The 26,851-nt window shown below is 43.7% G+C and overlaps 2 protein-coding genes across 2 annotated transcripts in view; one reads left to right on the top strand and one right to left on the bottom strand.

The window, feature by feature from the left end:
* Positions 1-385: 385 nt before the first annotated feature.
* SEC61G (Sec61 translocon gamma subunit) lies at positions 386-7,226 on the top strand. The gene is made up of 3 exons (XM_006022158.3): positions 386-582; positions 4,929-5,031; positions 7,059-7,226. Exons 1-3 carry the CDS (start codon positions 489-491, stop codon positions 7,066-7,068), a joined length of 207 nt encoding a protein of 68 aa, XP_006022220.1. The 5' UTR covers positions 386-488; the 3' UTR covers positions 7,069-7,226.
* LOC112550039 (thiamin pyrophosphokinase 1-like) overlaps positions 7,061-26,851 on the bottom strand; it is a gene marked incomplete at its 5' end in the record, with an annotated part of 126,571 nt that continues 106,780 nt past the window's right edge. Inside the window, one exon of the mRNA XM_025202323.1 lies at positions 7,061-9,233. Within this exon, the coding sequence (XP_025058108.1) occupies positions 9,097-9,233 (137 nt within the window). The remainder of the gene's footprint in view (positions 9,234-26,851) is intronic.

Here is a 26,851-nt window from a genome sequence, read left to right as displayed (position 1 = left end):
GGGAGAGGCCGGGCGCAGCTCACGCATGCGCACCACCTCCCCTTCCATCCTTGTCCCTCAGCCTCTCCACTTTTAGGAAAGTCTCGCTGGACTGCTCGGTGCTCGTACATGCCCACCACCTACCCCCTTTTCTTCACGCTCTGGCCGAGCCGGGTTTATGACGTAGTGACCCTCCTTGGACCCCTCAGCGTGCCCGCGCACCGCCTTCCATTGAAATTTGCCCCTCCCCATGTCTCCCCGCGCGCACCGAGCTGCATTGCTGACGTAAGGATGTGGGGAAACCCCTCGGAAACCGTGGCATGTGGACCAATCTCAGCTCGCGCATGCGCATCACCTCACAGTCCCCTCCCTTCTCAGTTTCTGCGCAGCCGAGCGGCGTTTCTGGTTCCGGGAGTCTGACGTCGCTTCCGCCTCCGCTTCCGGTGGCTTTGTCTGGACCAACGTGGCTTTCAGCAGGGAGAGAGAGAGAGACCGAGCGATAGTCAGCCATGGACCAGGTGATGCAGTTTGTGGAGCCGAGCCGGCAGTTTGTGAAGGACTCCATCCGCCTCGTCAAGCGCTGCACCAAACCCGACAGGAAAGGTAGCCGCTGAAGGGGGGGGCTCCTGTCTCTTTAAAGTGTGTGTGGCAATTCTCAGCCGAGCTTGTTTGTGATGTCACACACTGTACACACACGTACCCGCGTGTAAGTGTGCGTGTGATGTACATGAAATACTGTTACCAAACCCCTCTCCCCGCGCCTTCTTCCCCCCCCCCCCCCAGTCTTTTCTTCTCCAGGCTGAGCAGTGCCGCTATTCCAGCCTTTCCTTACCAACTATGTAAGAAAACTATGTTTTCCAGACCTGGAATTATTTTTGTTGCTTTCCTTGAAGTGTGCCCAACCCTGGATGCAGTATTGTATGCGAGGACTCTTAAGTGCCAAATAGAGCAGGAGAATCCCTTCTATTGATTTGTATGCTTGTAAGATTATCATATTTCCAGTACCAAAAAAGAGGACACCTGTGGGGTGGAGGGAGAGGGGGAAGCGGTACATGGTTGGGGGAGTGATGTGCCTATGCTCTGCCTCTGCCCCGCACTTCCAAGCCACTGCCGCGCCCCCCGCCCCAACGCAGCCCGGCGGGTGCCCCTCACTCCTGACCCACAGCCCCTGCTGCCCACCCACCTCCCACATATGCATGCAGCGCACATGCTCTGTCTTTCTTACCTGGGAGTGTGCCGTGCCAGCGTGCAGAGCACATGACCTTGGACAGCCAGTCACCTTGCCTGCTGCTCCAGCCTCAAGCAGTCCCAAGCTGTGCGTGCCCGGGAAAGCGGCAGAAGAGCAAAAAGCTTGACATCTCACATTTTAAAAACTTGCCTGGACACGAGGACAGGGGGCCCAAAAAAGGGGACATGTCTGGGAAAACCTGGACATATGGTAACCCAACAAGTGCTATTAGGTTTTTTTGTAAAACAGAGTAGACCTGTTGGCTCGTATTCAGCTTATGGTTCACTGTAACCTCCAGGTTCTCTTCTGCAGTACTGCATCCGAGAAAGTCGTTTGCCAGTCTCATGCAGTTATTTTGTCTGAAGGGGCAGATCTTGGCACTTGTCCTTACTGAATTTCACTTCACTTCACTGATTTTTTTTGGGAGGGGTGGAACTATTTCTTCAGTTTATCTGGGTCATTCTTTATCCTAACCCTTACCTGCAGAACATCTGCAACTCCACCCAACTTGTTGTGTACAAATTTGCGCTCAGTCCCCCACTTGCAAATCACTAATAAAGATATTAAACAATATGACGATCCAATCAGCTGTGCATCCACCTGACTGTACTATTCAGTCATTAACTTACTGAAGATAATGTTGTGGGAGATGGTGCTGCCACATTCAAAGTAGTTAGTGGTAGATGGGTGTTGTGACTGAAAGCTGTCTGGAGTGGGGCCTTCCAGTATTCTGGGCTGCTTATCCACTCTTCTGGCTGCTGACTACACTTATCTGGTAGCTGACCTTGCTTATGGTTTTCTTATTCTTCCTTACTTCTGACATGTAAAATTCCTTTTTGTTACCTTTTACATTGCTGCTTGAATCTCAAATCATGTCTGGGTCTTCCTGATATTGTTACATGCTTATGCAATCTCATATTCTTCCCTAGTAACATGACCAAGTTTCTGTTTTTAGTAGGATTTGTTTTTGAATTTTGGATCACTGAAGAGTTCATTGTTTAGCCAGGCTGGGAAGATGGGCAGAGTGGGAGGAAGGCAATTCAGCAAAAAAGAGCCCTTGTGAGATTGGAACTCAGAGCTGATGGTTTATTAGAACAGTGCTGTCATCCCTGATCTTATAGGGGCCAGGCTTAAAGGGTGGGGAGAAGAAAAGCCATACCTGGCCAGGAGGACTTTGGGCTACAGAAGCCAGGAAGCCTGTCTACTGGGCTATATATATAGCGACAGCCTTATATATCACATAAAAATTAATAAATAAGATATATACCAAGCCTTTCTGCCCTACCCAGAAAGGCTTAGGGCAGCTTACAGTAAGACAGATAACACAGGACATAAGAAGCCCCCCCCCCCCCCCCAGTCTTTTCTTCTCCAGGCTGAGCAGTGCCGCTATTCCAGCCTTTCCTTACCAACTATGTAAGAAAACTATGTTTTCCAGACCTGGAATTATTTTTGTTGCTTTCCTTGAAGTGTGCCCAACCCTGGATGCAGTATTGTATGCGAGGACTCTTAAGTGCCAAATAGAGCAGGAGAATCCCTTCTATTGATTTGTATGCTTGTAAGATTATCATATTTCCAGTACCAAAAAAGAGGACACCTGTGGGGTGGAGGGAGAGGGGGAAGCGGTACATGGTTGGGGGAGTGATGTGCCTATGCTCTGCCTCTGCCCCGCACTTCCAAGCCACTGCCGCGCCCCCCGCCCCAACGCAGCCCGGCGGGTGCCCCTCACTCCTGACCCACAGCCCCTGCTGCCCACCCACCTCCCACATATGCATGCAGCGCACATGCTCTGTCTTTCTTACCTGGGAGTGTGCCGTGCCAGCGTGCAGAGCACATGACCTTGGACAGCCAGTCACCTTGCCTGCTGCTCCAGCCTCAAGCAGTCCCAAGCTGTGCGTGCCCGGGAAAGCGGCAGAAGAGCAAAAAGCTTGACATCTCACATTTTAAAAACTTGCCTGGACACGAGGACAGGGGGCCCAAAAAAGGGGACATGTCTGGGAAAACCTGGACATATGGTAACCCAACAAGTGCTATTAGGTTTTTTTGTAAAACAGAGTAGACCTGTTGGCTCGTATTCAGCTTATGGTTCACTGTAACCTCCAGGTTCTCTTCTGCAGTACTGCATCCGAGAAAGTCGTTTGCCAGTCTCATGCAGTTATTTTGTCTGAAGGGGCAGATCTTGGCACTTGTCCTTACTGAATTTCACTTCACTTCACTGATTTTTTTTGGGAGGGGTGGAACTATTTCTTCAGTTTATCTGGGTCATTCTTTATCCTAACCCTTACCTGCAGAACATCTGCAACTCCACCCAACTTGTTGTGTACAAATTTGCGCTCAGTCCCCCACTTGCAAATCACTAATAAAGATATTAAACAATATGACGATCCAATCAGCTGTGCATCCACCTGACTGTACTATTCAGTCATTAACTTACTGAAGATAATGTTGTGGGAGATGGTGCTGCCACATTCAAAGTAGTTAGTGGTAGATGGGTGTTGTGACTGAAAGCTGTCTGGAGTGTGTCCTTCCAGTATTCTGGGCTGCTTATCCACTCTTCTGGCTGCTGACTACACTTATCTGGTAGCTGACCTTGCTTATGGTTTTCTTATTCTTCCTTACTTCTGACATGTAAAATTCCTTTTTGTTACCTTTTACATTGCTGCTTGAATCTCAAATCATGTCTGGGTCTTCCTGATATTGTTACATGCTTATGCAATCTCATATTCTTCCCTAGTAACATGACCAAGTTTCTGTTTTTAGTAGGATTTGTTTTTGAATTTTGGATCACTGAAGAGTTCATTGTTTAGCCAGGCTGGGAAGATGGGCAGAGTGGGAGGAAGGCAATTCAGCAAAAAAGAGCCCTTGTGAGATTGGAACTCAGAGCTGATGGTTTATTAGAACAGTGCTGTCATCCCTGATCTTATAGGGGCCAGGCTTAAAGGGTGGGGAGAAGAAAAGCCATACCTGGCCAGGAGGACTTTGGGCTACAGAAGCCAGGAAGCCTGTCTACTGGGCTATATATATAGCGACAGCCTTATATATCACATAAAAATTAATAAATAAGATATATACCAAGCCTTTCTGCCCTACCCAGAAAGGCTTAGGGCAGCTTACAGTAAGACAGATAACACAGGACATAAGAAGCAATAGATTCCCCAAACAGCACCCAAGAATCTTAAAACTCCACCATGTCCCATCCATTACTACCTTGCCCATCACCTGGAAGAACAAACTCATCTGTCCCTCCCTACCTCATTCATATCTAGGTATGGAAATCATTTTCCCACTTTTCCCTACCTGTGCAATCACCCCTCTTCCACGCTGGGTCTATGGCTTTCCCCAAACAACATATGCTCTCCCCTTCCCTACAATAAGCACAACATTAAGTTCAGAAGAACCCTAATGGAAACAGAATTATTGTGTCCTCATCCCAGTGGAAGGCAATGCAAAAGAGTGCCCTGCAGGCTTTGTAGGGTCTACAGGCTGGCTAAATCATTTTCCCTTGGTTCTTCTGGCCTAGATTGGACACTGGTTGTCCCACAGAGAAGAGGCAGCACTGATAGCGGTTCTTTAGCCCACGGAGGCCTGCTGGCTCTATAAGGCAGTAGGACAGATGTACCCTTGAAAAATCTTCCACATCCATTGTAGTGAGCCATCTGCTACATCCTGGGTGGCACATGTTAAGCTTTTTATACTAACCTGTGGATTTTTCTTTTAATTGCAGAATTCCAGAAAATTGCCATGGCAACAGCAATAGGCTTTGCAATAATGGGATTTATTGGATTCTTTGTGAAACTGATCCATATCCCTATCAACAACATAATTGTGTAAGTAAATTTGATACAAGAATTGTGATAGCAGCAGGATTTCTGAATGAAAGTACAAACTGCACTGAGAGAACTGAAAACTACATTTAATTTCAAGGAAACTAACAGAACTGCTTAGGTGTTCATTTAGCTTGGTATTTATAGGATTGTAGTCAGGTGTACTGATTCATTCACTGAAGTCTTACATGGTGTTTGTCTCTTTTTTTTCAAACCATTTGAGAATTCGATCAGTAAATCAGTTGCTGCTTTCAGATTCTGTTTGTTGGACAAAATATTTTACAGCTTTAGACTTAATCACAGTAATTTCTGCAACACATTACTTGTAGTGACAGAAAGTGGTATAATTAAAAGCTATGGTGTTGAAGAAAAACTGAAATTCTACTCTTCAATGTGTGTTTGTGCAGTATAGCAGATAGCTTCTCTCTGGAATTTGCTTAATCTTGATGTTCTGTTTAATTTGGAGTTAAGAATTTACCCAAGTGAATTGAATACTTGGGATAGTGCAGTATATACTGTTAGGGAGCCTATACACATGCAGTAAGGCTGCTCCAATGCACTGTAATTACAGCATGTTGAAGCAGACTCTATTTACAAAAGAAAAAAAAAGTTTGACATTGATTATCAAGTCTGCTGGAGCATGGTAATCACCGTGCTCCAGTAGACTCCAATGTCTTGTGTATCAGTGTCCCTGTGCTGAAAAATGGCGGGGGGGGGATTTTTATTAAAACTCATTTAATGAGCTTTAGTTTAAGCACCCCTACCACCATTTTTCAGTGTGGGGATGCTGATACACAAGATGCTCTGGGCGCTTTAATTAGAATGATGCTTGAAGCTGGTTAATTAAAGCGCCCCCTCTCCCCCAACTCCTGGAGCACGTGTGTAAATGCCCTTAGCGCACATGATTAGTGAAATAACCAGTCATTTATGCAGTATGCAGTTTTGCACTACTGCATTATTTGTATTGCTTTGCTTTGAAAGAACGTAACAGAACACAATAAATAAAGATGCTAAATGCTCAAAATAAGAATTGAAATATTTTTAATGTTGAAGGTAGCTGACTGTTGTACAGTATTAACATTTTGCTTTGGAACACTTAAAGGAAATACTTTATTACATTATTTTAACCCATACTTTGTAGTTATGCTTTCAATCCATGCCCACAAATGGGTCATTCACCTTTTATAGCAGGAGTCCTATCTTAAAAGATCCGTTTCAAGATATCTTTCCTATTTAGTCAGAACCCTTAATGTCAGCTGTATCCCTTAACGCCATCTAACTGCTCTTCAGGTCAAGAAAAATGTTTTTGAATAAAGAGTAAATAAATTGGAGTAGGTAATCATCCTACTTTAACGTAGTCACAATATACTGTTGTTTTTTTCTTGGATGCAGCATGCCCCCTAAGACATGCACCTTCTTTTTGGGAAGGCAGAATGAAGAACAAAAAAGACTTCTTCCTAAGTTATGGCTGCACAGAATAGGGAGAGAGCCTAATGTCTAGTTGACTGGCCTTCCCTTTCTTGCTTAAATAAAAACTGAATCCCTAGCTGCTGTTAAAGACGGGTCTCCATATGTAGATCTATAATTTTGAACAGAGTTAAAAGTGTCCCGGGATGTGAAATAAGAGAAGAGGCACCAAGAGGGGCTAGCATACAGCAAAATTGCCCTAAGAGAAGTTAGCTTGATTAGCAGAATGTCAAGACTATTAAAAAGGAGAGACTATCATTAACAGCTGTACAGTGAAGAACAACAAGCCATTAAGTGAATCGACTCCCTCAGCTACTTGAATAGTAATGTCACTGCTGCTGCACTGTGGAGCAGGAATTAAAGTAGGATGCTTTTATACTGTAGGAAGAATCAACTTCCCTGCTTAAGATGCACCCCTGCTTTTGGGCGGAGGCTATATTTTGGGGAAAAGGGTATGTGTGGTATGCAAGTAAATATAGTACCATCATTCTATTTAAAATGAGCTAGGCTCTATGAAGATATTCATCTGCTTGAAAATGATCTTGCTCCCTCCTGTTTTACAGTGGTGGCTGAACACTTACTGGGAAGACCAGTCAACTGAAGCTGGAGCCTGATGGATAGTGGGAGGGGAAGAGTTAGGGGCTTTTTTTTTTTTTTTTTGCTTACACATGTTCCACGTATCTGTATCTGCTATTTAATACAATAAACCCCTATTTTGGATTTTAAAAAAAGCTTGATATCTTATTTGTTCTTGCTTCAGAAGCACTGTACTTTTATCTCTTTTTACTACAGTACATCATTGCTATGCCCCAAGTTGAGTGAATAAGTCTGAATGGGCTTTCTTGGCTTTTTCCTTTTAGCAGTACAACATAGCTTTACATAACACTGCTCTTGGCCCACCAAGAGCATGGTGGTGTTCTACTACATTTTTAGGTTTTTATCCTGCTCTACTTGGGTTCACTTAAACAAATTAGGTAACTTTCATTGTTTTTCCTATATTACAACTCCTGAAACTTGGAATAAAAAAAATCCACAAGTAGGAATTTGCCTATGTTATGTGCTGCCACTAGTACAAAGCAAAGTGAAAGACTTTTTAATCTTTAATTTAGATTAATGTGATAATAAATGGATTATTTATCTGAAATTCTACTTGTCCCTTTAAACAAAAATAAATATGTATTTTACAGATTATAATTTATGTGAAGGCACTTCAGATTTGGATTCTAATGCCATAGGCTTTATACTGAATCTGTAAGAGGGCGCAACTTTCCACCAACTAAATTTGCTTTGCAATTTTCAAATGCAGGTTTAAAATATATTGTTCACCTTTTAAATGACTGTTATGCATTTCTGCACTAATTTACATAAGCAAATGAAATAGTTGGTCAGTCAGTGTCTCCAAACCCACTTTAAAAAAATAACTAAAAACGACTTAGTTAAAAAAATTATTTGGTTTTAAAAACATTGAATTAATTTTTCTTCAGAGGAATAATGACAATCTACATTAATGTATTTCTGAGAATTAGACCAATCTTTTTTATTACTAGCACCATTATGGAATATTAACCTTCTATTAAATTCTTAATAGTACTCAATACTGGGAAGTAGTAATTCATTTTAATACCAGCATTGACACCTAAAGAAATAGTGAAATGAATGCATATTTCTAAACTAATTTCAGCTGTAGCAGGTATTAGAATTATTGCTGTTCTTTAAAATCTGCAATTAGCTTCTAAGGCTGCTTGCAAACGTTTAAAAACAAAAACGCTTTAACTGGAGTAACTAATGCACACACTGACCCAGCTCCACAGTGTCTGTATAGATTGGGTGCTTCAGCAGGGCTTTTTGGCGTTTCATCTAAGGTGGAGTCAACTAGCTATTAGATAAAAGCACCAAAAAAGGCCCCACCAAAGCACCCGAGCTATACACATATTGGGCAAGCTGGGTCCAACTAATGCCTCTTCTGGGCATGTGCTGGGCTCAGTGTGGGAGTGCACCAAGCTTAAAATGAAATGCCTTTTTTGGGGGAGGGAAGTTGGGTGGTTGGTTGTTTGTTTGTTTTTTTTAAACATCTGCAAGCAGCCTAAGTTCCTAAACAATAAGGCACAAAATCAACTGGTCACTGCCACACTGTAAAGTTTCACTCCTATAAAAGTACAATAGTAAATATTTGTATGGCACTATTAAAATGTGAATCAAAGCCACAAATAAAATATCTCGGTAGAATATTTTAACTATTAAATTACTATTTCACTGCTGACCACAGTGACTTTTGAAACTGCTGTTTCCAGACAACTTACATTAGTAGTAATCAATATAGGAAAATTACAAAGAGTAAAGAGTTGAGCAATCTTAAATGCCTATTACTGCATATTGACTATGCTGGTTTAGTAGGTGCTCATGTACTATAAATACATATGTGGAACTGTTACTACCCTTGGTTTGATGTCTTGAAGATCTTTCAGTCTTTCCCCCTCTAAACCCCCAAATCTTGCTTTTAAGTAGAATCTACCCCTTCAAGAATAATCCTTCCGTGCCTGCAGATGAGTGCAGTTTTCCAAAAAATGTAGTCTTTGATCAAATGAAAAATGTGGCATTTGCTTAATTATAAGCATTTGGCTCACTTTTGACTGCCATTGTCCACAGCAAAGGCTTGTCAGTTTCGATGGTCACGATTCCCGAGTTGTCGTATGCATTTGAAGTGCTGACGAGCGTTCCAAACTTTAGCAGCTGGTTAGCTGTAAAAAAGGGGGAGAAAAGATCCAAAAACTTTACAGCGACTTTCTTCAAAAACAACTTCCCACCCCATACCCCCTGCAACAGCAAGAAAACTACTTTTTCATCTAATGAGCATTGGTTTCTGTAAACTTCATAGTAAAATACAGTGCAGCTTTTATACAATCTGTGCAACCAAACAGGAATGATTCAGCTGAAAAAGAGTAAGGCAGATTAAAAAAAATTAGCCAGTTTAGATGTTGAGTTGAAGTAGTGAAGGTTAAAATCGAACCTGTAAAAACTGGAAACTTATTCAAGCTAGAAAACTATGGGGACTCTCAGCTTTCCTTATGAGGAAGTATGCATATTTACCTTGTATTCACCAGAAACTGTTCAATGCAGAAACAGAAAGGAAATGTGGGGTCCATCTGCAAAGCCACCCTGTATACTGTAATTACTGTTTGTGTCCATGCAGTGTGTAAGTGTGGAGCAGAGGGGCTGAAAAACCTTGTTTATGAGACAAAAAAACTGTTCAAGCCAGGACTTTTCTGCAGTCCTGTGTGATCCTGTCTTGTTTCCTATAACTGCTATAGTCCAGGGGCCCTTAAAGCCATGGCATCCAGCTCACGAAGCTTCCCATGGTCAGAAAATTTGGCAGCAGGGGAGCAGTGGCCATCCATACTGCCACCTATCCCCAGCTTCCAAATTTTCAAGCCCCGCACAGCCAGGTTAGGCCCTCACTCTACACACTGGGAAGACTGGGCACCACCCATCAGGCAAAAAGTTTGGGCACTACCACTATAGTTTGTGTGTCTGCATCCGATGAAGTAAAAGCTGCTCTGAATAATTTTGTAAGGTATCACTGCCCACCTTCTGTTTGACTTCAGGCTAATGTCTAAACAACCACCTCTGTGCTTACACTAGGAAACTGCCTGAGGTTGAGTTCACAAATGAGCACTGTTAGCAATTAATTTACCATAGCTTAGGTCTGAATTTGCAAAAAGTATTCAGCAAGTGTCCAGTCTGACCTATTTAATGATATGCTATTGATATTTCAATGTTTTTTTTTAACAGCCATTTTTCACCAGTGCAGAATTTGTAGAAGACTGTGCCAGAGTGAATGACTGATGATTTGAATAATTTCAAAATCAGAGCATAGATCAAGTTACTTGCCCCATAAAGGCTTGACCTTAGAGCAAATACCTCAGGTTCTAGGGCCGATAGTAGGTGGGGATGCCCCTTTCTGTACCACAATTAAGTTGAGTTGCCCAGGCATTTAAATTAGCACTAAGGACGCCCCAGAGGGGCTGCTATATTAGAAAAAGCAGATGCAGCCCTTTAGCTGGTGAATGAATAGTGCAGCAGCTGAAACATTGGGCATCAGCGATGGGTCAGTACACCACAACCTCAGCTGGAGGCTTGGACATGAGAAAGGTTGTTAGCAAGATGAGTAGCCAGCATCATAAAGAGCCACTTGACATTTCTGGCTGTTGAGGTACAGAAAAAGTTGCTCAAATGAAGAGGATGTCCCTGCTACAGATCTAGTCCCACCTCCCCGCCATGGTAACTAAATAATTCTTGAAGTAAAATGTACAACTGATTTAAGGGGACTCCTATTTATACAGAATGACTCTCACCTTTACTACAGTAAAAGTCAGTTTTAAAGCAGATACCAGTAACTGACACGTGAGATTTTATTTTGAAATAAAATTTAAAATGTGAGATAAGAATAGATGACAACTCTTTTGACTTAGAGAGCAAAGGCAAAGGTAGAATTTAACTTCAGCTTGCTCAAAACCCATGTTTATAAATTTCTATATTATATATACAAAACAGCGTTTTCCTCAAAGCCATTTGAATTGGAGGAAGTAATTTCCATGAATAAAAATCTTTTGGCCTGTAGCAAGGGATAAAGTAGGTATAGGGAACATTTCAGCTAGTCTTGAAGCAAAACCTTGGGTGGAAGAAAACAGCTGTTTTACCAATGCATAGGAACAATTTAGGAAGGAAAATTATGTCCTCCATTATCTCAACAGTGAACCATTTACTGCCATTTTGATTTGATGCTATTACACGTGTCCTGGTATGTAGCAACAGTAAGCAATGAACTGGTGCTCAGGTAACACTTCAAAGTACAAATGCATAAAGTAGCAATACCTGTCCAATACCACAAGGGAATCTATTTTGATAAACCAATCAAGCTATGTTAAGAGGGATGGCCTTGACCTTTCTAGTTTTACTTATTCATGAATTCACCTATATGAACATCTCTTTGGTGACTGCTTTACAAAGGGTCTGGGATAAGAGGATACACCATAGTAGTCCAATGAAACAGAAAGTGGAGTTAAAGGTAGACAGACTGGCCAAATTCTTATTTAAGTCATTACAATGTGGCATTTTTACCATCATTTTTAAAATAAGCGTCGACTTAACAGTTTATCATGTCATCTCCTGCTACTGGTGAAACAGATTTCTGCAACTCACACTGGATATCAAAAAAATCTCTCTGTGATTAACCAACTTTTTCTTTATTTGCAAATAATATTAGGAAAGTAACATTTTGAGTTTCTAATATAACTGCAGCTCAAAAATTAGAACAGGATAGGCTTTCTCCATGTGAAGGTCCAGGCCTTTCTCTCTAGAACAAAACTTTCATTGAGAAAAGCAGTATCTTAGAGTTACTTGCAGTGAGAAAGCACACCACCTGAGAATTTTAATGCCTGGACACTGGAAAAGTTTTAGAGCATTAAGCCACAGATCATTAGCTGCTTCCATAATGGCTCAGAGCATGAATGCCAAAATTATCCTTAATTTACATTAGCTTGTGCAGTCTGTGTTATTTGGACAATTCCTTTACAAACCAAAGTAAAGAAACTATTAATAGGATGCACTTATTTTATCCGTCACCGCACCACTCACTGATGAATTAAATAAGCACAAGGTCCACAAACCACTGAGAAAGTATATTAACACAGGAGGATACAAGTAAACGCTGTTATGTGCAGGGAGTAGTGAAACCCTGGATTTGATCTCTAAACCCTGGCAACTCATGCAGCAAAAATGCATCAGTTCTGCTGGATCTGAAGCAGGAGGCCTCTGGATTTGCAATTAAATGGCCCAATGCAAATGAAAAAAAAAACTTTGGCATTCTGTGAGAATGAAGCGTGGAAAGTTACATATATCAAGTAACCAGTGGGCTGCTTTATTTGTTGCCCAAGGCCCAAACGAAACTAAACTTCCAACTGCAGAGATGAATGTGGACTGGGAGATTCATGTATATTCATTGATTCCTGACTGTCTGTAAGACTATCTCCCCCCCTCCCCGAAGTCATGTATCCTACAGAAGTCGATACATGCCTAAGGCAATAGCAATACTCCTGCCTATGTGCAAGAGGAGGAATAGATAAGAACTCAGCCCAGATTTAGAATGCATTTTTAAACTAAATCCTTCCCCAACAATTTCTACCCCACTTAAATTACTGGTGAGTGACTAAAAGGCTTTATCCTCCATCAGGATGGATAGTCTTGAAGGCACACAGACACTTAAAAATCCTTTGTGTCTCTTCAAATGTCTAAACAAAGAACTTGAGGGCCTTCCTAATTCTTTGTCCTTCATCCCAACTGCCAGACAGCAATGTAGGAATTTAATATGGAAAAAAAATCCTACTGTACTAGATCGAGTCCATATCCCAAAATTCATGTTCTAGTTCTGAGGGCTGTTTCAGATATAACATGGATGGTATGGATGCTCTTAAATAAAAGCTAGGAAGAATAGTGTTTAACCCTGGCCCTGGGGAAGGAGATAGTGCATACTGACCATTACATACCCGTAAGGGAGAAAGCTTGGAATAGACTCAGAAGACCTGGGGTTTATTCCTATTTCTGCCACTAGCCTTCCCAGTGACTGTGCGCAAATCACTTCACTTTTAAGTGCCTCTATGTCCCCGTCTGTACAATGGGTATACTTATCCCGATCACCTTTGTTAAGCATTTGAGATCTATAAATGCAAGAGTTGGATATAATTACTAGTTACACAGGCCTACAGAGAATGTTCTCTCTTGAACAGGGCTTTTAAGGACTCTGCACGCTTTTTTGCAAGCTTTGCAATTCCTCTTAAAACAAGCTCTGCATTTTTTGAACATTTATGCCAAAACATTCTCTCAAATCACTGTATTGCTCTAAGTTTTTATGATCAAGTTAAACATTTATAAAATATTGTTGGCTGTAGACGCTGTTTATGATCTGAAATGTCATAAAACATTTACACTGCCTTATACAAGTTTAAATTAGTCATCTTAGCACACAGATTGTACATTACAGCTTAAGGGGAAACCCTCCCCCCCACAACTGTATGTTGGTTTAGTCCTGAGCTTCTTCTATATACATCTAGGGGTTTATTACTATTTACTGCAGCTTGCTTGAGACTGTCAAAATGATTCCTATTGTTTAATCTTTGGGGATGATATAAAGTCTAGGTTGAAGGCAGGAATTAGGAAGAACATATCATCTTAACAAAACAAAATCTGAAGCTGTACATCTTCAAACATAAATGTTAACATGCTCTAAACAAAAAAAGTTTTTTTTAAATCAGCCACAAATCCCTCTTGTCCACTAGGGGGAGCCTTCTGTCTTTCTCTGCTAAAGATTTTCTTTTGCAAGGGTTACTTTTTGAACTAAAGTGAAAATGTAAAAGCTATAAAACAACACTTTATTGATTCACACAGTTCAAATAGACAAGTTCAAATTATTTGCTTTCACCCACAGCCAACATTTCAACTAGTGTAATTAAGAAAGCACATTTTTAAATCAGCAAATGAGCAGTAATATATGTGGAGAGATAGGGTTGAGCTAGCAAAGGTAATAGAACTGACATAACTTATTTTTAACTGTTACTTCTGTAAAACAAGCCTATTTCTTTATAATGACTGGGGTAGCACTGCCATGATGCGAGGTTACTACGTCCTCAAAAAATCAGAACGCAGAAGTGGAAAATGCCTAGTAGGTAACGTGTGATCCATTAGCCTGTTGGTGCAATATTGTTTTCCCATACTACTATTTTGAAAACTATGCCATAGTGTGGCCAATATAATTTGAACAGTCCCAAGCAATGTCTCACTACTGATGGCTACCATAATCCTGTTTTCACACCGATGGCTACATTTTCCGTCATTTAGTGTCCTGTTATGTCCTCATCTATTTATAGTTGTGTGGACAGAAGTAATTTTTTCATTAAGGGTTTTGAATTTGTAAACTCATTCCAGTTTGACATTTCAAAATTCTCAGAAAACAGAAGTAAAAAAAGTTTCAGATTAAAATTTGTCATTTTGACAAAACCAATTTTTTCCAGTTACAACCTTTTAATTTTTACCTTCTAATATATAAAATACAAAATAAAAATGTCCTTAAATGGAAAAATACAAAAATGTAATTCCCCAAAATGTCAAAACAACATGTATCAACATCTACTGGAAGAAATTGCTTCTGGTAGAAAAATAGCCCAGGAGCTGGACTGTACAAACGTTCCTCTACCATTATGGCTGGAGAGCTAAGGGGTCTAGAAGTCTGCTTCGTGGGCCACATCTACCCTTCAAGGAGCTCAATACTTGGCAGTATGCCCTCTGCCTGGGAAGGGGGCAGGCTGTCAAGTGACATTTGACAGCTGCTGAAATTAGCTGATTGGCAGGAGGGGGTATTCTCATGTAGTGGGAACCTCCTCTTTTCCTCCCACAGGAGAATGGCCTCCACTCTTTGCACTCTTCTGGGGTGGCCCTGAGGAGTGCAGGAAGCATTTAGCCAATGTAGCAAGACTCCAGCATCCCTGCTGCAGGGCCATGGCAGCCGGCCTCACCCTCACCCCATGCAGGCCAGAAGCAGTACAAGGTGAGCAAGGGCAAAGCTTCTAAGCCTTGCCACCATGGCATGACAGCCTGCCTCACTCCACTTTGCTCCCGGTTGGCTGGACAGCATGGGGGGCAAGGGGAAGCTGGAGGGACTGGGAGCCAGGCTGGGGACAGCCTCCATGCTCCTGGCTATTAGACCCTCCAGTTCCCCCTTGTCCCCTCAGCACTCAGCCGAGTGGTAAGGGCAGTGATTTAAAAGATGGAATGGCCAGGAATGCAGCTTGGCTCCTGACTCTCCCTTGCCACCCTGTCACTGAGCTGAGTAAGGAGACTTTCTCAGAGCCCTGTTCCTGGCTGCTGGCTTTTAAATTGCCCCTGGCTCTTCCCCAAACTGGAGACTTCAGTTTAAGGAAAAGGCAGGGAGCAGTGACTGCTGCTCCTCTCCCCACCGGTTTATAGGAGTGGGACAGCAGCTGCCCCCTATGCTTTTTCAAGATCGAGGGGACTCTAGTCTCGGGAAGGCCAGAAGCCTTTCCCCTGGCTCCACTTCTTGTCTCCAGATAGGGGTTAAGCTACGGGAAAGTGTATAGATGTTCAGTCTCCCAGGAGAAACTCTCAGGAGTGATTTAACCCTGATTGTTGCTAGGTTACTTTTCTCTTGGAGAGGGGCTGCTTTGGCTCCAGAAGAAAAAGACTGAGCATCTCTATTCTTTTGGTTTCTACCAGGAGAACTGATAGAAATCGAATGTCTGTACTTGGCCATCGTTGGAGCTTTCTGCTCCTTTCTATGACACATTTTGCAGTGTTTCAGTTGCAATGGAGCTGCATTTTCCAGTGGATAAGTGCTCCATCTTTTTTTTTCCTGACCAGTTCTGTCCCCATGGGCTACATTGTTTTTCCTATCCCTCCATGTACAAAGGCTTTCCTATCCCTCTTAGTACCAAGAGTCTAGCTGTCCAGACTTCTGAGGAAAGCAATTATAAGTTATGCATTTTTAAACTAAAAATGACCTAAAAAGAGCTATTCCATTAATAATGTTGTGCTTTTAAAGTCTGACGTCTTAGAAACTAGCACAGCTAAAAGCAAATGCGGCATCTATCCTTAGAAAAATGGGGCTTTCTTTACTATCTTTCACTAAAAGATGCAGACCCCTTGTTGTCCTGTACCCTCTAAAGTTTCCATTTACTGCCCTGATGAATCACAACCTGTCACTGGTTCAAAACTGAATGCATCACTCTCAATGCTGAAGGAAGAAAGTTGCTTTAAAATGGTTATTTTACATGACAGGTGTTTGAACCTCAGGGGTCTGGAACATTGAATATTATATACAGAGAAGTATTAGCAGGGATGATGGTAGAGGAAGCGCTCACAGGTGCACAATAAATATAACTGATCACAAGACACTCACTGCTAATTATGTGAATATTTTTTTCTTTGGTGTATTTTGCCTTTGATGACCACACTTTAAGCAATGAAGACCTCATGTGATCTGCCCTAAACTCAGCACTGGCAAGTCATGATCTTACTGAAGATCTCATGATAGCCAGTGTTTTTCTTAAAGCTTCAGGCCTTATAAATTCATATGAGAGGTGTGATACTCTAATTTCATTTAAATAAAAATTTCTAGCCCTTCCCTTACAGTTGCAAGAAAATGTGCAAAAGATAAATAAAATACCACTTAAAGGCTGGGGAAACAGAAGACAAATAAAAACCCCAAACTGATAAAAAATCTTTTTAACACTCTTATATTTAATCTACTTGCACACGGGTTTGAGGCCTGACTCATGGTTTATCAATGTTTTTGATTGGCAGTGCTCTAAATAAGACCTAAATCCTGCTGCCAGACCACCTGCTTCCTATGGCTTGACAGTAATACAGCCTGGAAACTCATTAGCAACTTTAGAGCAATTAAAAAACAGGGGGATTATTTTTATTAAATTATAACCCTCAATTTAGGCTGCTGCCTCAGTGTTTAGGGGTTATAAAAACAGAGACTAATGGATGGATCTTGATATAAAGAGCTTAAAGTCTTAAGGACTATTAATTTTAATAACTGTGGGTATGTATATTTTATTAATACAATCACAAACATTTTGGGTTACTTTCATGATTTCCTGGTGCTATGTGTTGTATTGCTTAGAGATAAAGTTCAGCCTTGTAGCGGAGGCGCTGCTGAGGTTTCTGTACCACTAACATCTTGCTTGTTCCCTCAGACCACTATGTAAGCAGGATTACTTGAAGGATGTATGCACCTCATCCTGGCTCTCTACACCTTCCACTACCACCACATATGGCACAAGCAAACCTTGAAACTAACTTGAACACTATTCTCTATGCACTAGTATCTGCAAATGCGAGAGAAAATAAATGCAGTCTAGGGCCCCACTATACTATTTCACTACAGGATATTAGTGTAATGATGATACATGTACCTCTCCCCACATTAGCAGGAACTACAGCAGTGGTCAATCACCATAGTGTAAATAGAGAAATTAAACTTTGGATGGAAAGAACAAAAAGCCAAATTCATCCCCAATACTTAGGCCCTGATCCTGTAATGGGATGCAACAATATGGAGCATTCTAGAGACCCAATCCTTTCAATGGGACCTCATAAGGATCCAGGACAAAGGGTCTCACTGACAGGTCTAAATATTATGAATGCTGGCCTGAAAGCACTAGGGAACAGAGCAGCCTCACAACAAGAACAGTTCTTATTGTGTTGTCTGTGCCTCCTTTCCTCTCTCCTCTTTCCTTTTCTGTATCCCAATTACTTCCTGAGATATGTGAAGTTACACTTCGCCAGTTTCCATTACTGAAAACAGAAATAGGTGTGAGTGTATAAGCAGTATGGGCCTCTGGTGGCAGGGATATTTGGAATATCAGAAATAATTAATAATTAATTAAAAGCCTTATTAAAATGAATGGAATCCTCTCTCTTTCCCCCCTGGCAAATGTTGCATTAAAAATGATAGCAAATTAAGATCAATAAGTTGAAATACAAGTTAAAGTGAAACATTCAATTACAATTTGGTATCCTATTACAATTCATCTGAAGAGGATTTCCCTGAAGTCATGAGTAAGGAGCAAAAATCTGCATTTAAATGGGGCTATGTTAGTAAAAAATGAGGTTGTGCTTTGTAGGTCTCCACATGCCTGCACAATAGCAGCATTAAGTTTATATTGTTTTTTTTTAAACATAAGCCTGATTCTCCTCTACCCCATGCTGGTTTTACACTAGCCTCACTTAACTGACCTCACTGGAGTTAATTTCAATGTGCAGTGATGTAAATAAGGGTAAGCATCAAGCTTTTGCTCTCAATGCACTGAGAACTGCAAAGCTGGGAGTCCCCAAAATGCTAAATAAAGCATTGGCTGGAATTACCAGCACTGATCCATTACTCAGGCTAAGAGAAGAGGACTTGCTGTTTCTGTCCAAAGAAAAAACTGTTCTCTCTCAGCTTAAAACATAGTGGTATATTCTGTGTCCACTCTTGGCTAATGGGAGCTTTGACAATGTAAGGAGGACTATACCATGCCATTTTTGGAATATGCTACCCCCACTTTTTGGAACAATGATTTTGTGAACTTGTTCAGATACTTGTTCACAATTGCTGTTCAAACTCATGATTCAGCATCCATGAGCTTACTGACATTAGGGTTATTATAGATCTGGGTTTTCCTGGACAAGTCCTCTTTTTGAATCTTTCAATCTCCATCTGGGTGGTATTTTGAAATCTGAACAAAAATTCAGGATTTGACTCTGCTCTGCTGATGGGAGCAGGGGGAGGGCAATTGGAGGCAGGGGGCACCATCTGCGAGTGCATGCGTACACACATGTGGCTGGCATGCAGCCAGGCAGGGTGGTGGAAACAGCCTCGGCAGCTGGATAGAGGTAAGTCTATGGGAAGCAGGGGTTGGAGGGCCAGAGCTTGGGGACTGTCCAGAGTGTGTGTGTACATGTGTGGTAGGGACGTGTGTAGGGGATGGGTGTGTGACGTGGGGTGGGTGCCTGGCAGCACTGGGGGAAGCTGTTTGGGTGCCAGGGTTGTGGCTAGGGCAGGAAGGGTGGTGGGGGGGGAAGCTCTGACCCTCCAGTGGGGGAAGGGGGTAGAGGAGAGCTCCGTGGCTGGGCTGGCGGCACAGAGGCCGGCATCTGTGCTTGCAAGGGTGGAATGGCCAGGAGACGCTGCCCAGCACTTGCTAAGGCGCTAGAACCCCAGGCCAGGTGGGGGATGCCACAGGCCTCCCTTCCTCTTCCCTCCCATCCACACCGGGGCTGGACTTACTCTGCCATCACCTGCATGAATTGGAGTCACCATGCTCTGGCCTGGTCAGGATGGGGGCAGCATGGGGCCCCCTCTGGCAGGGCTGGAGCAAGCAAGGGGTTGTGGGTTGGGAGTGAGAGGCATTGGCAGGGCTGCGGGGACTGTGGCTTGGGAGTCAGGGCATGGGGGAGTGGGGGGCTTGTGCGTCAGGAGTGAGGCTCAGCAGCAGGGATGGGTGGCTGTGGGTTGGGATTGAGGGTCACCAGCATAGCCTTGGGAGGTTGAGGGATTGCGGGTTGGGAGTGAGGAGCACCGGTAGGGCATGGGGCTGTGGGTTGGGGAGTGAGGTGTCCCCCTGACAGGTGTCCTCTTTTGAAACTAGAAATATGGTAACCCTATTCATGGGCCATATCAGGCAAACTATGCGCTACCAGGCCATGTGCTGTGTAGATATCTCCCCTGTGTGGACACCTCCCTACTGCTGCACCACGTGGGTGTATTCCCATGATTCCCCCCCTCACTGCTGCAACAGGTGACCTTGTGGTGGACATCCTCCATTGCTGTCCTGGGTAGGTGTGATCTCCCCTTTCCCTGATTTCCAGCTCCCCTAACTACACATAGCCCAGACTCACCTGCAGCTCCCTGTCCTGTCCTGCTGCACCCCATCCCCTGGGCCAAAGACAGGAAGCAGCAGCTGGAGGAAGGAGGGGGAGCCTGGGAAATCCGCTGCTGTCTCAGCTGGAATGATTGGGGCAGCAGTGGCCAGGTAAGAGAACAAGGGCTGCAACTTCACCCCTGGCACGTGGCCAGTGGGCTACTAGTTGGACAGCCCTGACATGGGCTTTATCTACACTTGCATTGCTCAAAGCATGGGATGAAAGATTTCTCAGAGGGAGAAAGGGCAGCTTGCCCCCTTCTCCCCTCAGAGTTTCAGCTTCCATTTAAAAAAAAATGTAAATCTCTATTGTTACAGATGCAAACAAAGCCTTGAAGAGGTAGGTGATCAAACTATGCTACTGGCACAGCAATGTTTGCCTAAGTTTCAGAGAGCCTGCAACAATAGCTGTGAAGCCTGAATTACTCTGTACATCTCAACAGAAGATAACCCAGATACTTCAAATAACTTTCTATGTCCACATTAACTGTTTCATTACTTAACACATGTAAGGAAGAGAGGAAATATTCTCCTATGAAGATCTACACAATGTACCCCGAATGACCATTCATGTTAGGTAAGCCTTTAACAGTCCAAAAGAAACTTTGAAAACAGTCGGCAAAAGTGATCTATATTATGTTTCTTTTCTTTCACCAAAGAATTTCCAAAATTGCTGCCACTGGTGGTATTAGTGTAGCTGACACTTCCATTACAGGTGGTGTGAGCTGTTTACAACAGGTTTCAATGACATTTTGATAAAAATGCTGGCAATACATGGAGGATCTTTTACACCAGGACACCCACAGTTCCATCAATAGTAGCAAAAATTACTAAATGTAGCAGAGTTTTGCCAAAAACACTTTTGAATGTCTTGAGTCTCTCCAGCCACTGATCTAGCATCACTACTAGTGACTAGAACAGCCATGGTAATGTAATTGCTGTATCATCTCAATCTGATTAGTGATGCATAGGTAACCTGATGATAAGAAATCTCCTTCCCCGTCTACAATAAAGCTTGCCTGTTCTCAGCTGGTGGAGCTATACTGAAAGATCACTTGTTCTATAAATATGGCTGCAAATTTATTTGCAAAATCTAGTTTAGCCAGTAAGGAACAGGGCTCTTGGCTTGATTTCTGACATTTGCCAGGAGCCTAAATAATATTTGTAAAATGACTTGCAAACATGAAGGGCTGATCAAGAGACGAACATTGTTGCTATTGCTTGTATCTGAACATCTTTATTAATGACCTGGATGAGGGAGTGAAAAGTGTAATGATTAAGTTTGCAGATGATATCAAGCTGTGGGGACAAGCGGGTACACTGGAGGACAGGTCAAGAATTCAGGAAGACCTTGACAGGCTGGCCCTATGAGCTCAACAAAACCATGTGAGGTTCAAAAGGGACAAATGCCAGGTCTTTCATCTGGGTAGGAAGAACTCTCATCATATCTATACAGTGGGTGGTGGTCCACCGGCTGGCACTGCATCCGAAAGGGATCTGGGGTGACAACTGACCAGAGGATGAATATGAGCTGCCAGTGTGATGAAGTCGCCAACAGAGCAAATAGAACTCGCATGCATCAGCAGATGTGTCGCCAATAGATGCAGAGAGGTGCTCCTCCCCCTCTGTTCTGCATTAGTGAGGCCACAGCTGGAGTACTGTGTCCAGTTCTGGGCACCGCACTTCAAGAAGGATGTGGGCAAGCTCAAAAGGGTGCGAAGAAGGACCACCCACATGATCAAAGGCTTGGGGGACAAGCCCTATGAGGAGAGACTTTGGGATCTAGGTTTGTTCACTGTTCAGCCTGAGCAAAAGAAGGCTGAGAGGTGACTCGATAGCCACCTACAAATATGTCAAGGGAAAACACCAGGATCTAGGACAACAACTTTTCAGACCCCCCCCGCCGCAGGAAGATGTGGAACAATGGACACAAGCTAGTTGAGGAAAAGTTTCAGCTGAACATAAGGAAAAACTTCTTTTCTGTCTGGGTAACTAGAATCTGGAATACACTTCCAGCAGCAGTGGTGCAGTTGCCATCTCTGGCAGTCTTTAAGAGAAGGCTGGACAAATACCTTGCTGAGCTCATTTGAGCCCAATTACCTTCTTCCCATGGCAGGGCACCAGACTCTGATGATCTTACAGGTCCCTTCTGGTCCTTCTTTCTATGCTTCTATCTGGGAAGCAGCCTGGAAATGCCACACAGCTTCAGCCTGACAGTTCCTTGTCAGTCACCTAATGTGGGGAACTCATGTATAATGCCAGACAAAGTAATTTGCCACCAAATTTGGCATTCCTCAAACCTGTGTTGTGGAGGTGGATAATCCTGGTCTCTGGAGAGAAGAAGGATGTTGTACAAATTTCCTAACAATGCATGTCACCCTCAGATGCATATTTAGGAATGTAAGTTTGGCATGTGAGCCATGAAGACAAGATTTCAAAATGTCTCCAATAATACAAGTCTCTAAGGAATTTGCAATGTACCATTTCTTCCTGTGTCTAATGAATGTTGCTGCAGCAAAAAAACCCCACTCCTTATGACAAGCCAAATTAGGCCTGTGGGCAAAATGTGTGTGTTTCACAGCAACTCTCCACAGAACTTGAGAGAGATGCAATCCTGCTCATCTGCCAAGTGCAGGAAAGCTTCTCAAATGCTCTTACTATGCAATGGTTTTGGACACTGACTGCATAGGCAGTGCTGCCCCTCACCAGAAAAGGGGAGTCCCCATTCAAGGCCTCTCCGAAGTCTGCACCATCATGCACTGGAATCACCTCTCATCTGCTATAGTTTGGGCCTCCTTGACTTATGGAAAAAGTAGAATTTGCCAAAAATGGACCACCCTGCAGTTAGCTTGTTCCGCCTCACATCTGATGGCAGGCTGCACACATTGCTTACAATCATCTCCAACTCATAACCAATCGTAACAATCATAACCAATATCCTACTCTGACGCATAAGGAGTTCATCTGTCACTCTGGGTTATTGTACAAATATGATTCATGCCTGCGCTGAAAGGAATCAGCTATGCTTCAGATCCCATGGTGTTTTGGAGAAGCAGGAGGCATAACACCTAAATGACAGCAGCTCAAACCATGGCTAGGAGAAGAAAGCTAGAGCATTTCAACAGCAGTGGTTTGAAGCAAGCTTACTCTCAGTTCTGGAAAGAAAGAAAGAAATCCTCAAGCTGCAGATTATAAATCAGCCTCCAGCCAATGTTGGATAGGATGAAGCTTTTCCTAAAGGTTGTTTTTCCCTAATTGCCTACTTCAGGGTTTCTTGCTCTGACATCTGGCTGCTGTTGGGTGACAGGATGCCAGACTAGGCAGATCACTGGTCTGGGCCAGTATGGCAACCGGCATTTCCAATGCTGCTCTGGGTGTGAGGGAGAATGCAGTTGGGAGTTGAAGCTTATGTTCAGAGTGTAGTGTACACTTTCCTCTTTAAGCACTGGCCCTCTAAGCTCTGGCAAGTGTGTAATAGCCATGTCTCCAACTCATTATCCTTTTGGACTCTGCAATGCTGCTTGCAGTGCTGGCCGGTACACAGTGCACTCAAAGAGCATATGGAGCTGCATCAAGGACAGTGTAGAGCGACCTACCTTACAGTGTTCTTCCATGCATGAATGCTATTTGGCTATCATTGTTTTTATGATAAATAGCAACCTTTGAGTAACTTAAATGTTACCATGAACATTTCAATTGTGCAGGCTTTAAGAGCCCATTGGGCCAGTTTCTACCTGAATTTTACGAAAACATGGAAAATGTTACGAGCAAATTTAAAGACCAAACCATACCACGCATCCTTATGCACAAAAAAACATCATCGATAAAGCCCACTGTGCTTTTATCTAAACTGTTTTGGTGGAATCGTGTAATTATTCCAATTTTTAAAAAAATGTACTTATCCGCTACTGACAGCTCACAACATGCACGCTCATCATCTTGCTCTCCCTGACAGCTGAGCTATTTTGAGCACAGGTGACTAACTAATAAGGCCTATTATACTTCTAACAGAGATGCGATCCCATTTATTTTTATCTTTCTTAGCAGCAGTTTTTCATTGTCCTTGCATTTGGGGAGCATGCTTTTGAAAAGCCTCCAAAATTTACCTATTTCATCCTTTCCATCTATGTGTTACTGAATTTTAGCTTGCTCCACTTTCTGCAGAAAAACAATTAAACATGGATAATGACACCCCTAGGACGAGGCAGAGCCAATTATTTCTGTTGCAAAATGTGCCCCTACATTTGCACATGAACATGCAAGCTTTTTAACTTTATTGCTTTGTCCTTCTACTGAACAAATAATAGTGTTATTAACACATGGTATGTATCTAGTGCCTATGCTATTTCAATTATAGAGCCATCACTAATGTGCTGTTTCTTTACAAAACTCAGAGCTGCAAAATACAGCGAACCTGCATAGATCATTTGCAGTCACAGAGCTGCAATTTCTGCACGAGTGCTCTGTAGGAACTCAGCACAGTATCTATGAGCTTCCACAAAATACAGCAAGGAATATGCCAAGCTTTGAGCAGTCATGCCAAGGAACACCAAGTGCCTGCTCCTGCAATTCAGAAACCCATAACTTCCAGTGAAGTCAGTGCTAACATTTCCAGAAGGACACATTACAGGGCTCTCTAACTACTGAGCTAAGTAAGGGTGGCAGGGCTGTGCAGTACTACATTTTAGCTTTAAAAAAAAAAAAAAAGAGTCAGTGGAGGGAGCAGGTGTTCTGCATGTCTCAGAATATGGTGTATTGTATGACGTAGTATAACTGTTTGGGTAGCAACCAGGGCACCTGGCCTGTGCACTGGCTTAGGGAGAGAGCATTCTCCCATTCTGTGGGCCCAGCTGCCACCTGGTTGCAGCTGCTACCCCTGAGTGCATCTACATTGGTGGCAGGAAATTATTTTGGGTAGAGGGCCGCTTAACAAGGTTTGACGAGCTTTTGAGGGCCACATGGGTAGCTCTGCCCCTTCACAGTTGCTCCACCTCTTGGTCGCTATCTTGGGACTTAAAGTCCTACTCCTAACCCCTGACCTTTTCCACTGGAAGTCCCTCCCCTTGGCACCCAGAAATACTCCTTTTAGGAGGGAGGGGTTACCATCTTTGATTCAGATAAAAACAAATTGTATACTAGAAGTCAACCACTTACTACAACATATTTTAATTTTATTTAAAAATATATTTTTGTCGTGATTTGTGTTTGCGTAGTCTATATAAAGGTGATTGCATAATAACTCAAAAATAAATTATTACTCTCGTATATTGTGTTGGTGGGTGCGGCTGTGCGTGTGTATGGTGGGGTGCGGGGGTTATGAGGGGGTGTGGCTATGTGTGTGGGGGCATAGGGTATGTTCGGGGTTGTGTATATGTGGGGGATTGTGGAGACAGGGTGTGGGTGTGTGGCATTTGTGGGGTATGGGGAAGGGTGGGGGGTGTGGGGACCCTCTCCATGCTTCCTGTTTGGCACAGCAGCAGGTGGGGGTGCTCGGGGCACTTGTGCCCAGCAGGCTATGGCTCCGGCCAGCGCTGCACATCGTGGTGAGAGGCACAGCCCCACTGGGCCATCTTTATTGCTGGCACTCCCCATCACACATGGGAAGTCCCATGCATTGGAGCCAGCTGCCTTCCCCACCTCCTGCGTGGCAATGGCAAAGGCAGCTGGCTCCAGTGTGTGGGGCTTCCCTCCCATGCTGCATGAGTGCGAGGGCTGCATGGCGGGGAGCACCGGTGACAAGATGGCCCAGCAGGGGCTGCGCCCTTTGCTGCGATGTGCAGTGCTGGCTGGAGCCATGCCCCGCTGGGCACCAGCACCAGGCACGAGTGTCCCGAGTGCCCCTGCCTGCTGCTGCTGCTGCTTCTGCCTGCTGGGGCTGTGCAACATGGAGGGGGTGTGGGGCTCCCCACACTTCCCTACCCCACCTCACACCCACACCCTGCCCAACCAAGCTGCCCCCCTAGGTGCAGGCTCCGTGCTGCTGCCAACACTCCCACCCAGTCGTAGATCCACCCCTGCCCTCACTGCTTCTTTACATACTGCCTGGAACAAGTGAGGTGCCGGAGTAGCCAACCAGGCGCCGGTGGCTGAAGCAGCCCCACCTAGAAGCTGCCTGATGACTGGGCCGGGCCGGGCTCTTCCACCCATGAGGGTGGAAGTGAGGCACAGTAGGGCATGTTCGGGGTGTGTGTATACATGGGCAGAAGGGCTGGGTGGGGTACAATTAGTTGGTGGGTGCCATGGTCTGGATGGAAGTGCCTGCCGGGCCAAATCCAGCTTGTGGGCCATATTGTGCTTGCCCCGATCTACACATTCAGTTAGTGTGGTGTGATAAACTCCAGCATTGTTTGCACTGGAGGTAATGGTTCCTGGGCACAGCATTTACATGTACTCCCAACACCGTAGCAGTTTGAGCTGGGGTGCAGCAGCCTTGGGTTGGCAGCAGGTTTGGGCACCCGGCCCTGGGCTCCGGTGATGGTGGGTATCAAAGGGGCTGACTGGGGTATGAGAGTCTACAAAGAGCAGAGCCATGTGGCTAGGTGGCAGGCAGGGGTCTGGCCTCCTGCTGCCTGGGCTGACCCAGCAGTACTATCTTATGGCAGCAAAAATAAGTTTGCTGCAGTCTAATAGCATCACACATGTAGACTGTGACACTTTACACCACAGCAAATTAATCTACTGCCTAATTAAGCACATGTGTGTCATAAACCAATGATTTTAGTGCTTCGGTACAGTGGAATTTTCCCGCCACACTGGAGCTTCTTTGCACGGTAGAATTTCCTGCTGCAAAGAGTAAACTCTGGTGCAAAAAGGTTCCCGCCATTTGTATGTAAATTCGCACCCCATTATTGGCTGATTCTAAATTATTCCTACTTGAC

The sequence above is a fragment of the Alligator sinensis genome, unplaced genomic scaffold (genome assembly GCF_000455745.1).
Source record: "Alligator sinensis unplaced genomic scaffold, ASM45574v1 scaffold213_1, whole genome shotgun sequence".
Lineage (NCBI taxonomy): Eukaryota > Metazoa > Chordata > Crocodylia > Alligatoridae > Alligator > Alligator sinensis.
Note: the sequence above shows the minus strand (reverse complement) of the source record. Positions and strands in the feature narration are given on the sequence as shown.

Excerpts from the sequence above, each read along its gene's own strand:
- SEC61G (XM_006022158.3), top strand. The coding sequence starts at position 489 with ATGGACCAGGTGATGCAGTTTGTGGAGCCGAGCCGGCAGTTTGTGAAG. Across the intron at positions 583-4,928 it reads CACCAAACCCGACAGGAAAG|AATTCCAGAAAATTGCCATG; the intron begins GTAGCCGCTGAA and ends TTTTAATTGCAG.